We start from the raw sequence: 14,947 nt of genomic DNA on the forward strand, positions 1-14,947 counted from the left end.
GACTTCGAGGCTAAGATGTTAGATTAGATTAGATTTTTATTTAACATGGACATGACAATATCATTGGACGAAACCAGATGCATTGTTTTCAGTGTATTAGCATAAATTCTAGTTTTCAACACCTGTCCACAGGAGGCTTTTAAAAAACAAACAAACAAACAAACAAAAAACAATAATAATAAAAAATAAAATAAACAAAACAGAAACAAAATGAAATACTAACCCTATAATATACATAAGCAAAGGCAGCATGATCAGACAATTAACCAGTTGTAAATAATTTTGTGAGCACTGTTGATTTGATTTGAGCCGTTGTTTAAGTTCTCTGTTAAAAGTGTTGCTGTTAGTCTCTAGTTTTAGACTAGTGGGCAAGAGGTTCCATAGTTTTGCCCCCTTTGCAGAGAAAACAGACTGACCGAAAGATGTCTTGTACATGGGAACAAGACAATCACCATTCATGGAGGCTCGTGTATTTGCCCGACGAGAGCTCTGGTGTCTGATGGCCAATTCAGACAACAGTGGTCACACATGATTATTTACACACTTCAAAAACAATTTAAGATTACTAAAATTAATAAAGTTATCAAAGGTGAAAAGGTTGTGTTTTTTTAGAATGCCACATGGAAGCCATCTCATGGGTTTCCGGTCCATGACTTTTATAGTTAGAGACTGAGCAGTCACCACTTTTTACAAAATCAGAACTTTCTCAACCTCAAGTGAATACAATTGTAAAAAAGAATCCATTTATTCCTCACATCTCAAAGTACGGGTTGCTCACAAGATGTTCTCTCTATGTTTTCTTTCTCCTACCAAACATGATTGTTATTATTCCGAATTGCACATGATTCATTGCCATGCTCCCATTTTATCTCTCATTGTGAAGTGACTATGGCCCAGGAAATCTTTGCATTGTCATTATCATTAAGGTAATGGAGTAATCACGATAGGTCAGGGGTCAAATACTTAAGAGAGAGTTAAACATTTAATGGGACAGTAACATTTTGTAAGACCTTTTTCTGACTATATTACTGATATAACAATGATAGAAAAAGTATGTCTTTCTGTTCTGTCAAAGTGACCTGGTAAATGGCTCGGGCGGCGGTCACTTGTCAGCCCGGGCCTGAGATCCAACTACAAGCTTTTTAACTGCAGCAACTTTAAGATACGCTATTGGAGCTGGAATTACCGCGGCTGCTGGCACCAGACTTGCCCTCCAATTGGTACTTTCCAAAGGATTTAAAGTACACTCATTCCAATTACAGGGCCTCGAAAGAGTCCCGGACTGTAATTTTTCGTTAAATGGATTTTATTTTTCGTCACATGAATACTGTGATTTGTGGGGACAAAATTGTTAATGGTTATGCATGATTAGGACTTTTGAAGCACACAGAAAAATCTATGCTTGGACCAACCTGATCATTCATTTAAACTGCTACATGGTGCTATCTTGCATGCTAATTTTGGCATCCTAAATAAAAATATATCTTGTCTGCTAACCGACAAGCCACAAACATGTGCCCCAAAATGGGCCAATTGGGACGTAGCTCTTTATAGAATATATCCTTACAGTGCAATTATGTCTGAGGTGTCTGACTGAATTTTCTCCAATTAATGTTAAATTATTGTGATCATTGAAATGGACCAAAAGTATCTAAATAAATGCATTTCATATTTGAAATTTAATGAATTTATTACATTGCAGACAACCAATATTGTTTAATCATGTACATATTGTGTACCTTGATGAAACACGCCCTTGTTTTGGTACATTTGACCGTGAACAATCAATGTTGGCCTTTTCTAGCTTCAATTGACCAGTCCAGAATTTACATTAAAAGATTAGCTACGGCATGTTTCTTATGAAATATGTTTGACTTGAAAGAAAATTTGAAAGAAAGTGCTGTCCTGTGAGACCTATTTGCAGGGGCAAACTTTTAAAGAGAAGAGAGGAAAAACACAACTTTGGTGTCAGCCATGAGTCAATACAAACAGCTTTCAAGTGTTAGGAAGATCAAACACAAAAACAAGTCTGATTTCTCAAGTGGGCAGATAGCCTAATTTTGCTAATCATCATTTTAGATAAAAGCACGTTTTTTTTTCTAAAAATACACTGCCAGCCAGCTTTTAACAAATCCATGCTTGTCAAGGTTCTGTGTCCTATTTAAAAGACTAAACAATAACAGCACAATTATCATTTTACAATGTAAGTTCAACATGGTTCATTGCATAACATGAATGCTAACATTAGGTAGTTTGATTGCAAAAAAAAACATTTATGGAGGGCTTATCCATTTCTGTATGGCAAATTAACAAAAAAATATAATACACAATTGATCTTTCAGTCAAATGCTACATGACCGGGTCTTTCAAATAGTGTTTATTGTGTGTAATTAGTCATGGTGTGAACACACAGGGTATGGGTTACAGTATAGCCAATTTAACAGAGTTTTGATCACCATGCTAGATTAAAAATATAAAACAAACCTTTCTAACATTATGACAAAGTTTACCATTTACACATCTGCAGCCCTTGCGCTTTCTTAATGATAACATTTTCACCGTTTTTTAGAAAATTGTGTAAAAGGGACAAGATCTTCATAGGCTTCGCCATGCCATCTCACATGCAACAATTGTATTTTAATGAATCACATCTGAATACGTTTTTTGTTCATTTTTTAATTTCAAAATACAATTGTTGGGGTTATTGTGAGTGTAGACATTCTCTATGTTCTTTCACTCAATATCATGACAGTTAAAAAAATCGGAGAGCTGGACATATATAGGCTAGATTCTATAACTTTGACCACGTGGTGGGATTTGATGTGTTTGTGTGAAACCATATTTTTCCGATATCTGTTGGTTTAATTTTATCCCTGCAGGCATATTTTGTAAATGAAGTCATTTACAAAATATTATAACTAACAATTGTCCATTGTATAAGATTGTATTCGATTGAACATCATCACAGCTAATGTTTTTATTGATTGTTTATGTCCATGTTATTTGCCTGTCTATGTCATGGGTTGTTTATGAATCTGCAAAAGGTGCCAAACCTAAATGAGACTTCCTCAATACAGGTTAAATCAAACAATAAAATAAAAGCCATTTGGCTTTACATATGCTATATAGCATATATAATACGATAATGTTGGTCTTGTCCCAACTTCACTACTCTACTTTGAAATGTTTTACTGAAATCTGACAATTCAATAAAAATCATTTTAGGTTGTATACTAATGTGTTTGTATGTATACGGGTTATACTTTCTGAAAAGGTGTGTTGTGTGCAGAAACAGAGGCCCACTGTTTTGGTAATGTTTCTGGGTCAATTATGTTGATAATATAGCCTCAATCTCTTTCACGCGTGCGTGAGCATTTAGCCTAATTCTCTTTCTCTTTCTGTCTGTGTATCTGGGTATGTGTGCGTCTCTCTCTCTCTCTCTCTCTCTCTCTCTCTCTCTCTCTCTCTCTCTCTCTCTCTCTCTCTCTCTCTCTCTCTCTCTCTCTCTCTCTCTCTCTCTCTCTCTCTCTCTCTCTCTCTCTCTCTCTCTCTCTCTCTCTCTCTCTCGCTCTCTCTACCCCCCCCCCCCTCTCTCGCGCGCTCTCTCTCTCCAGCATCCTTGTATTGGCTCTCCCTCAATAACTGGGGTCTCCACTGTCTACCACTCTCCCTGAGCAGCTCTGTAACGTCCTCATTGCCTAGAGTGAAGCAGCCAAACCCCCAATCAGCAAGGAAGTCAGTGATGGTTTCATTAAAAGTATTTCGCCAATTATCTATTTCTTTAATTAGGAGCGCGCGCAGAAGTTCGGGGAACCTTTACGCTATTTCTCACAGATGGCCGTGTTTCAACTCTCTAGATTGCTTCATCTTCGTCCTCAACGTTTTTCATCTGCTCTAATTCAGATCCAAGAGAAGAGATAGGCGAGGATACACCATGAGGGGAACGGAATTGCTATTTGGTTACTTTCTGGTGAAAGTTTTCGTGTGCGACGCGGAAGGCGAGCCCGGCGGACAGACCCTCGACGGACTGATCATGGAGTCGGAGTTTAACGACTCGAAGGAGGATGAAAACGAGATGACCGAGAGCCCACACACGGAAGATAAGTGTCTCGGTTATTACGATGTCATGGGCCAGTGGGACCCGCCGTTTGTGTGCATGACGGGGAGCTACCTGTACTGCTGCGGGACCTGTGGCTTTAGGTTCTGCTGTGCGTTCAAGAGCTCAAGACTGGACCAAAGTAATTGCAAAAACTATGACACCCCTCCATGGATGATGACTGGCAGACCCCCGCCAAAGAAAGCTGACCCGGCGGTGACACAGGATAGTTCAAAGGATAAAACTAATTTGATTGTGTACATCATATGTGGGCTCGTTGCTATATTGGCGCTCGCTGGGATTTTCACAAGGCTTGCTATAGAGAAGACCCGTCGACCACAGAGAGATCATATGCAAAGGTAGGGAGGCCTATGGAGCGGTAGTGAATCCCCCCCCCCCTCGTCACACACATAGACACACGCACACCCACGCACACGCACGCACGCACACACGCACGCACATACGCACACACACACACACACACACACACACACACACACACACACACACACACACACACACACACACACACACACACACACACACACACACACACACACACACACACACACACACAAACACGCCTGCCTTTATGTCTCTCCAGCAGTAATTGTTTGTATAGCAGACAGGTCATAGCGTCAATGCATGATTGTTCAGATAAATATAAATATAAAAAAGATAAAGATAAATATGGCAGAATGTGATAAATGGCCAGCTAGCATTTGCTTTTTAAAGTAAACCTAAGTGGTAACATACATGTGTTCGGGACTGGTTTGACTCAAGGGTTTGCCCATGCAAACAGGAAAAAGAGATATTGACTTTGAATTTGACGGTTCAGTTCAGATATGTTTAAGGATGAGAATCGGCAGTTGGCTCACGATACGAAAGGGTATCATGTTATACAGGTCGGTCAGTGTCCGGCTTTTTTTTTTTTCAAATGAACATGGCCAAATACAGCCGAACATAATTAATGCTAATTGAATATTGGTGATTACTACAGAGCGCCTTCTGTAGGATGTTACCATTCCTTTTCGATTGTCAACCTGACAATTAAAGTATGGCGATAGCAAAGAATCCAGATACTCATATTAATCTTTATAATGATAAAGCGTACATGACAGTGTGTTTCTTGGTTAAGTCAAACTCAACCTCTTATTACAACCCAAATAATCCATAATCTATGAATTATAAAGCTTATGTTTGGATCAGGGGTCACAGAGTGTGCTGTGTGTCCCGTAGGGTCCTGGCCCAGGTCATCCGCCACCCGGCCCCCGCCGACCCCAGTGATGTTATGGGCCTTTACGGACAGCACTATGAGAACTTAGCAACAAGAACCACGGTGAACCACCTCCGTAAGTACCGGTTCATAACACACAATAATGAAAGAGTGGAAGAAGCTTGTATTACGTTCCTCGAATCCTGATATATATCGCAATGTGTAAATGGTGAGAAATTGATGTATTTTCATATTTTCCGTAAGTACCATAGACAACACTTTAAGGTCAGAATTGTGAGTGGAACAGATGAAGATCTATGACATGGGGACAATACACTTGGAAACGGAAACAAATAGTTTACTGAAATGTAAAGAGCGAGGACCAGAATAATTACCAGAACACTGTGGTCAATTTTCACAACAATAATCATGTTTTCGTTTTTTCGAAAGTTTGAAGTGCTGTTATCACACGACGTTCAATTAAACTGAAGAGTGCTCGCTAATAAGACAGGAACGCAATTAAACATAAAAGCGCTCTCTTTACTGCTGTGCCCGCTTTCAGAATAATTACCAGTTCATTACCGACTCCACTCACGTGATGACAAGCATAACAGCTTGTTAGGCATAAGTAGTAGCAGTTCAGGTAATAACCCAGAAAGAGTCACCGTTACCATATCCAACGACTCATTATGTTGCTGATCTTAGAAGGCTGCTATTCTCCAGCAGCAACGCTGTTTGCTGTGTAGATGTTAATCACATGTAAAAAACATGCTTTTTCCAGGGTACACACTCATTGTGACTTCATCGTGTGGAATTGTATATCGTTTTTACTATGCTGGAACCATACATTCATGTTTTACTACAGATCAGCAACAGATTACCTCATTTCGGCCTTGACTTGTGAAGACACAAGAGTTGGGTTTCAATCATGAACCACCACCAGCGGATTGCGAGCTGAGCATGTTCTAGTTTCTCCTGCGAGTGTTGGTCGTGTCAAATATAGCCTCCATGCCTCCACTTCCACTGAAACACGACAGTGACACAGATAGACAGATTCTGCTGCTCTGCTGCTGCTCTATGAGCCTGCTGTAGCCGTATAGGACACCTTGCCAACTGTACGTGCTCACTCAGGGCTGACGTGAATGTGTGACCATGGGATTCACTGTGTGGAGACCAATTGAATGGTTGCGACATGGCTGACACGGCTTGTACATGCCCATGATTGGGATTGTGAAAGGCAAGCAGTCCCACCCACCATCTGTGCATTGACTGGCATTGACTTGGAATGTTTCTATGCATAAAGCGCACTATTTGTAGCTGCCCAGCATCAAACTTCCCACTGTTTTCAAACACTACTTATTTTACAAATAGGATATTTAAACAATAATTTTAATTTGAGATCAGATGAGTTTAACTATCCATCAAACATCTGTGTGGAAATTCTCACAAATGTCACACATCGATTTTTGAAAAGGCTTATAAGGCCTAATTAGTTGTTGACCAAATGACTACAATTGGAGATATCCATTTGATCTCATTTGAATTGAACAACATTTTTCCTTGTTTTCTTCTGAATATTGATAAATTTGTTGCTTCTCTCTGTCCTTAAATCCTGATCAAGTAGGACAAATAAAATAAAGTATTTAAACACTAAGTATACTTACCTTTAGAAACCATCAATCTGTCATGACGTACAGACTAATTAAGGCTCTTTTACACAGTGACAGAGAAGTATGGGACCAAAAACAACAAGACAAAGAAAGCAGGAAAGACAAAGGGAGATTAAACAATTCACTTGAAAGTAGGCTGGCAGTAAATAAGCGCGCCCTTCTCCATTTATTTTGGGGCACGCAGATCCCAAAATACTCTCTTAAATCTTTTATGAGATCCAGAGAGGTATCTGTGTCTGGTGTGTTAACGTACTTATTTCTCGATACAGACGGTGGGGGAGTCTTTAACCTTACAAATGACCTACTTTCTGTTGGCAGGTGGTGAAAAATTGTGACTTTGACAATGGCTGAAGTGAGACCCTGCAAACGTTAAATAATATGTGATTCATTATACATTTTAATTGGTGTGAGTTATCTTTATTTTGATGTGGCTTCTACCAAGCTGACTGCTGTCGTCATAATAGTTCTTCTTTCTTTCTTTCTTTCTTTCTTTCTTTCTTTCTTTCTTTCTTTCTTTCTTTCTTTCTTTCTTTCTTTCTTTCTTTCTTTCTTTCTTTCTTTCTTTCTTTCTTTCTTTCTTTCTTTCTTTCTTTCCTATTGCTTCACCAATATAGTAGTATAGTATAGCAAAGCATAGTATAGTATAGTATAGTAGAGTAAAGTATAGTATAGTATAGTATAGTATAGTATAGTATAGTATAGTATAGTATAGTATGGTACAGTATAGCCTCCTATTTATAGAACTATGAGTATAAACTTTGGTAAGGTTAAGTGGACAAAGGCTCCTTGGATCAGAACCAGAATTTGAGATTATTGCTTCCGTGATGTGATATAACAAGTAAAACAAGATATATGGCTAAACATAGGCGAGATCAAGACGGTGTATTGATCCTTGTGTATTGATCGCTCTGAGCTTGATTAGCCATAGCAGACAGTGGAGTAAGGGGAGGAGGAATCTAGTAAGAAATTCAATCATTCCAAGGGTAATCACACACAAATTGTTACTGAGTTCCATATGTGTTTTGTCCTGAGATGCACAAAGTTAAACTATAGAAACTCTTTGCATAGTTAGCATTACAAATCTCAAATAACCTCATATGTATATCAAGTATAAAGGGAGGCGGGGGGATGGGGGGTATTTGACTCCCAGCCAAAAGGTTCAGAGTTTAAATCCTAATATCCATAGTATACGTGTGGGCGTCCTTGAGAAAGATACCTAATCCCTATATGCCTGTTCTGGGCCAATCTAGAAAAATATCACTGTCGCTTTTCATTGAAGCAACTGGAAAGTAACTGAATAGTAAGCAGGTAAGCAGATCCTTCTCGACAAGTAAAGTTACTGTATAAACCTCAGGGCTCCAGGCTGAGGAAGCATCTGTTGAACGTCCTCCTTTGCAATTCTTTAATGAACCATCATCAATACTGTGTTGGTCTTTCTTATAAGTGAATTAGCACAGCGCTTCCATTTCTCAAAGACCAGAGGGAAATAGTGTCCTAATTAACCTAATTTCTTTATTAAGCAACTGTTTTGATCATGGACTTGCTGGCCAAGGGATAATAGAGTCCGCAAAACTAAAAGTTGGACTCACTCATCCGCCTCACAGTGATTCAGGATTTTTGCCATTATCTCATCTCATCTCATCGTCATCCGCTTATCCGGGGTCGGGTCGCGGGGGGAGCAGCTCAAGCAGGGGGCCCCAGACTTCCCTTTCCCGGGCCACATTGACCAGCTCTGACGGGGGGATCCCGAGGCGTTCCCAGGCCATTGTTGAGATATAATCTCTCCACCTAGTCCTGGGTCTTCCCCGAGGTCTCCTCCCCACTGGACGTGCCTGAAACACCTCCCAAGGGAGGCGCACAGTGGGCATCCCTGCCAGATGCCCGAACCACCTCAGCTGACTCCTTTCTAAGTAAAGGAGCAGCGGCTCTAATCCGAGTTCCTCACGGATGGCTGAGCTTCTCACCCTATCCCTAAGGGAGACGCCAGCCACCCTTCTGAGAGAACTCATCTCGGCCGCTTGTACCCGCGATCTCGTCCTTTCGGTCATCACCCAACCCTCGTGACCATAGGTGAGGATAGGAACGAAGATCGACCGGTAGATCGAGAGCTTTGCCTTGCGGCTCAGCTCTCTTTTCGTAACAACGGTGCGGTAAAGCGAACGCAATACCGCCCCCGCTGCTCCGATTCTCCGGCCAATCTCACGCTCCATAGTACCCTCACTCGCGAACAAGACCCCGAGGTACTTGAACTCCTTCACTTGGGCTAAGGACTCATTTCCTACCCGGAGTAAGCAATCCACCGGTTTCCTGCTAAGAGTCATGGCCTCAGATTTAGCGGTGCTGATCCTCATCCCAGCCGCTTGACACTCGGCCGCCAGCCGATCCAGTGAGTGCTGAAGGTCACAGGCCGATGATCCAATGAGGACCACATCATCTGCAAAAAGCAGTGATGAGATCCTCAGACCACCGAACTGCAACCCCTCCCCACCACGACTACGCCTCGATATCCTGTCCATGTATATCACAAACAGGATTGGTGACAAGGCGCAGCTCTGGCGGAGACCAGCACCCACTGAGAACGAAACTGACTGGCTGCCGAGGACGCGAACACAGCTCTCGCTTTGGGAGTACAGAGATTGGATGGCCCTGAGGAGAGACCCCCTTACCCCATACTCCCGCAGCACCTCCCACAGTTTCTCCCGGGGGACCCGGTCATACGCCTTCTCCAGATCCACAAAACACATGTAGACCGGATGGGCATACTCCCAGGCCCCCTCCAGGATCCTTGCGAGAGTGAAGAGCTGGTCCGTAGTTCCACGTCCGGGGGGGAAAACCGCATTGTTCCTCTTCAATCTGAGGTTTGACGATCGGCCGAACCCTCCTTTCCAGCACTTTTTGCCATTAGTGAGTTCTTAATTATCTATTATTATGCGTTAATATTATTATTATTTTAATTAATATTTTCCAGACTAAAAACATCTGAGGCCTATTTGGTTGTAGAAATTGTTCTTCACCAGGATTAAAAATAAATGATTACTATGTATTCATACCAATGCTGCACTCTCAACGGGGTACATTATGCGCTGAATTCTGCATCTACTACTTGTGTCTTTCAATGCAAGACACAAGTGAAGTAGGCCTTCCCAATCTGTGACAGACTAAAACAAGATCTACCGGGATAAAATAAGAACATCACAATGTTTAAAGGCCTTCAAGTCCCCCCATGCCAGGACGAACAACTAAGAGATCAACTATAAATAACCAAGTATATAAAAGCTACAAACAAATGCTGTTTAAAATAGGTTTGCTCATGGTGACGTAATTCCATTAATAACAGCGTAAAGTTAAATGTTAAAAAAAAAAAAACACTGTTAGTGCCTTAACCCCCCCCCCCCCCCCCCCCATCCCTCCTGTAGTTCAACCAATCAGTGGAGGAGAGGGCTGGGAACATCTGTGTGTGGTGACGTGCCAATACGCAGGCAGGGTGGCAGTCTATTTGCTGTGCACCCCTCAATTAAGCAGATGTGTACTGTAAGATAAGTACAGTGTTTCAGACCAGCCCGTTTGGGTCTTCCTGGAAGACTCACCACTCATAAAGTGACCCTACACACTTGAATCCATTATTATTATGCTTTTATCGCAATTTCTGTGTGCTTTTCATCCGTTTAGAGGGGAGTATATCCCAGGAATTTGATGATATCAATTAATTATCGGCGGCCTTGTGGGCGATGTTGATTTTGTGAAATGGACCAAACATTTGATGATAGAAAATATTGCGTGAGCATCACTAGTTGACACAAGGCCATGCTAATTTATCATGCAGAGTGCTTAATTATGCCAAATAAATGAATCCTGACCTGAAAACACAAAATTTCAGTTTTACATGAATACTTAACAAGTCAGTTGCTTTAATTGAGTTTGTGTTACATAACGAATAAACCATGAAGGGGTATCCCGTTAGTTTCATACTCTGCTTGTGAGAGTAGATGAGGAAACATCATTTTTCCATCCTAAATTATTTCATTATTATATATCATTATTTTCCATAAACTGGATTCCCCGGACTGCTTTATTCAGCTTATTCCACAATAATAATACAGATATTGGTTACTTTCATCCATAGTAAACACTATTGTTCTTTATTGACAGCTGACATTTATGTATTGTTTCACGACGCACATTGATTCTGCGTTGTCAAGGAAACATCTGTTCAAGAGTTGTATGGCACTGTTGTTTTTTAATGACAGATTTGTAGTGCTTTGATTCAGAATTGTTAAAGGGCAGTTTTAAACAGCTGTCGTAAAATAATGCACCCCCCCCCGACTGAATGTTATTGACCAATCAGGGTATCACATAGTAAACAATGCTTTGGTGTAAAAGTCCAATAACTAACACAAGGTTTGTCTTGAAAACCAACACATCCTCCAGAGTTTAACAACGTGGAGCCAGGGTCGGCGCTGCTGGCCCAACCCTACCCAGCGCCGGGGCAGAGGGCCGGCCCCTATGAGGAGGAGCGGCCTGGCTCCGACATGAGCTCGTACGCCACCCTGAAGGCTGTGGGTAAGAAGGACATGCTGCATTTACATCATGCAATCGGACCGTTACATCCACTGCTTCTGGCTGATGATGGGAACGCTCTGTGGGATACAATCAGTGGGCCTTAACTGCATTGTACGCATTGTGTTTGTTTATTTGGCTCATTCATGGGACTGATTTCAAAATGTGTTAGTGCTGCACATACCTTTACCAACTTGAAATGCAGCACTTGTATTCTGTGGTCCATATAACTAACACAATGAGGGCAATCATTAAAAAATCTGCATTGAAATTTGAAATCTTAACACAGGTATATATTCATATATTTGAAAAACATGCTTCTAATGAACAAAATCAACTATAAACCTGTTTTTGTCTGTCAATCTTTTTTCAAATTGACTAAAAACTGCATTATGCAACTTTTCTACTGCAGCTTTGACTTCATTGCGTATCTGAATATCGTATCTAGATATATACTGTGAGGCCTACTAAGTTTCTCAAGAATGAAACACGCCCATCCATGAGTCACTCCATTCAGAGAATTTGTCTGTAATCGTTTTATTCTGGCCCACTTTTCAGAAAAAATGAAAGAGCTATAACTGTAGCTACAACTCAAGCCACCAGAGGCTGCTAATGGGAAAAAAACATTCATACTGCAGGTTTAAAAGACAATTAACGATTATGCTTCATCCCTTTCAAGCGGAGAAGAGCAACGAGAGCCATTACACCAATCGGCACCTGTTGGAGAGGGCCACCAAGGGCAACCTCCCCATGGAGCCGGTGGACATGGAGGAACCAGAACCCAGTAACCCCTACAGCCCCCTCAAACGCTCCTCCACCACCAGCACGTCCGCCCCGACCGGACACAAGGGCCGGAGCTCCAAGACCCACAGCTCCTGCTCCTCCCTCGGAGCCCACTACGGTACCACCACCACCACCACCACCACCACCAGCAGCAACGTCAGCAGTCCGTCCACTGCCCACCCAGATGTGCTGAAGGGCTGGGACGGGAGGCACTCCGGACACCGGTACGCCCACGCCCAAAAGAAACACTCGCACAGCGCGGAGAAGGAGCTGCTCAACATGCGCTACAACATGCCCCCTCAGCCCTACTTTGTCACCAACAGCAAGACCGAAGTGACCGTCTAAAAGGATTTGGTTCTTTGTCCGCTTGGCAACGCAGAGGGTTAGTGGGGCTGTTTTTTGGCGGTGAAACCCGGCGAGGGAAGAACGTCGGATGGCCTTTTGGGAAGGCTTTGAACACTTTTGACTTGGGAGACATTGTCGATATGGAGCCGAAGAGAATGGCCGCCGATTGACGTTTGCTTTGCTGGATGCGAAGATTTAGAAACTGGTGCATAGAACCACACTCCTCAATGGTCTACTTAACGCCGCAATTCTGTTTGTGTAACCCAACCAATAATCACTCAACCAAACTTCCTTAAATAAAATAAACTTTTATTCGAGTGGGGTGAATGCTCAAGCCAAGGATGACTTTGTTTTATCTCAAGTAAATAGGTAGACATATTATAGAGCACAAGTAAAGTGTAATGTTACTGGTTTATCAAGAGATTCTCATATTTACACTATATTGTGTTGTTTATAATAAATAACCATATTTGTATTGTTATTCAAAATTAATAAAACTTCCAGATTGAGAACAGATGGCTGGACATATCTCTTTTGAAACTTAGCAGTAGAACTACACATATAATACAACATATTAATAACCAATATATATGATCCCTTTCTGTGTTGGGTCCGAGCAACATAACACAAAAAACACATGGATATAATGACTGCTACACACTTTAAATGTCAGCAATCTATAGACCACCGTTCTTTACTCCCTGCTCAAATGGACATGAATAGAAAAGGGAGGTAGGTGAGGATCAAAGATGATGAACGTATTGTACAGATGGAGAGAAAGTGGCATTCATTCCAACCTCTTTTCTCATTGGAAACCCAATCAAATTATTAGCATTTTTATGTAATAATAATAATAATACATTTAATTTAGAGGCGCCTTTCAAGACACCCAAGGTCACCTTACAGAGCATATAGTCATCATTCAAAACTATGTAAAACAGACTAGGAATAAAAGGAAAACAGAGGTTAAACATGAAGAATAATAATAATAATCAAATTATTAGCATTTTTATGTGCTGTGTGCTATAGCTTTATTAGGACTGTCATAACTACAAGATCTAACAATTTCATACACTTTAAAGAAAATACACTTAGAAAATACATTTCATTAAGCAGTGAAATGCATGACCAATCAGATAAAATTACTTTGAAGAGAAAGTTATTAGAATTTTAGCTGCTGAAGAATATGTTCAATATCCCAGTTTAACTTACGACGGAGCATGAAGGTGTGTGTAGAGGCAAACAGGCGTGCAGAACATCTGTACCGTAGGATTAAGAGTTACACATTTTATCAGGCTTAACTTTAATCCACAACGGTGCAATCCACTCTTATATTTATTGTATGCTAATCAGAAATGGAAGCGGCACAAACAGGAATATGGATTCTTCTTTTGCCCATGTGCCAGAGTTTGACAAATCAAATTTGCCTATGATCACTGATGAGTATGGTTCCCTGTTTTCTACAAAGTTTGGAGCAAATTGCTCGACAAACTAAAAAGCCATAGGGAAATATAAAAACAGCTTTGCATACTGAGCTAATTAGCGTAAATCCAGACTGACAGACTTCCATGTGTTCTTTGGCATACGATACATGTACGCATTATTTCAGCACAACACAAACTTGGAGTGCACTTCTAAATCCCTTTGATTTACCATCTCGAGAGAACTTGGGCAAATGTATGGAGGAGAGGAGGAGAACCAGGAGAAAAGGAACAACAAAGACTCTAAACCACAGGGGGTCGGCTCTAAATATGGCTTTCAAAAAAACCTAAAACCTCAAATCTCCATCACTGTGCAGGCGTTTGCATCCAAACCAATCAAACACTTTCTTTACATTCATATTTGGTTATATTTATTTCCCTATAGAAAGACTTATTATCCTATTGGTAGCCAATTCCCCTGATGCTAATTAAATACTACAAAGGAATATAGTCAGTTAATTCAGGAAAATTACTGTTTGCCAACACCCCACACAGTTGCAGAGATAAGCGGTTGGCACCTTTAATTTTTCTCATCCAAATTCAGAACCATTGGCAAGGACTCAAGTAGAATATAGTTTTGCGCATTTTGTTTTTCTGAGCGTCATTGAAGTTTTTCTCAGCCAAACGGATGCATGCAATATGACGTTAGTGTCTTTGGTGACTCTCCAAAGCGTCCTATATCCGAGACGGAGCTCGATTCAAGGACTGGATATTCTAAGAGGCTTCTGTTGACCGTTGTATGCTTGACTGAATCAATGCTATTGAAGATACAGATTCCAAATTACAAATGAGTATTCCT

The 14,947-nt window shown here is 41.0% G+C and overlaps 1 protein-coding gene across 1 annotated transcript; it reads left to right on the forward strand.

Moving 5' to 3' along the window:
• Positions 1 to 3,387: 3,387 nt before the first annotated feature.
• Positions 3,388 to 13,179, forward strand: shisa9b (shisa family member 9b). The gene is made up of 4 exons (XM_060038048.1): positions 3,388 to 4,455; positions 5,336 to 5,448; positions 11,411 to 11,542; positions 12,219 to 13,179. The coding sequence occupies exons 1-4, from the start codon at positions 3,935 to 3,937 to the stop codon at positions 12,665 to 12,667; spliced, it is 1,215 nt and encodes a 404-aa protein (XP_059894031.1). The 5' UTR covers positions 3,388 to 3,934; the 3' UTR covers positions 12,668 to 13,179.
• Positions 13,180 to 14,947: the final 1,768 nt, after the last annotated feature.

This window comes from Gadus macrocephalus, chromosome 2, assembly GCF_031168955.1.
Source record: "Gadus macrocephalus chromosome 2, ASM3116895v1".
In the NCBI taxonomy this organism is placed as follows: Eukaryota; Metazoa; Chordata; class Actinopteri; order Gadiformes; family Gadidae; genus Gadus; species Gadus macrocephalus.

Coding starts and splice junctions, on each gene's coding strand:
- shisa9b (XM_060038048.1), top strand. CDS start 3,935: ATGAGGGGAACGGAATTGCTATTTGGTTACTTTCTGGTGAAAGTTTTC. Junction 4,456..5,335: donor CAGAGAGATCATATGCAAAG/GTAGGGAGGCCT, acceptor TGTGTCCCGTAG/GGTCCTGGCCCAGGTCATCC. Junction 11,543..12,218: donor CGCCACCCTGAAGGCTGTGG/GTAAGAAGGACA, acceptor ATCCCTTTCAAG/CGGAGAAGAGCAACGAGAGC.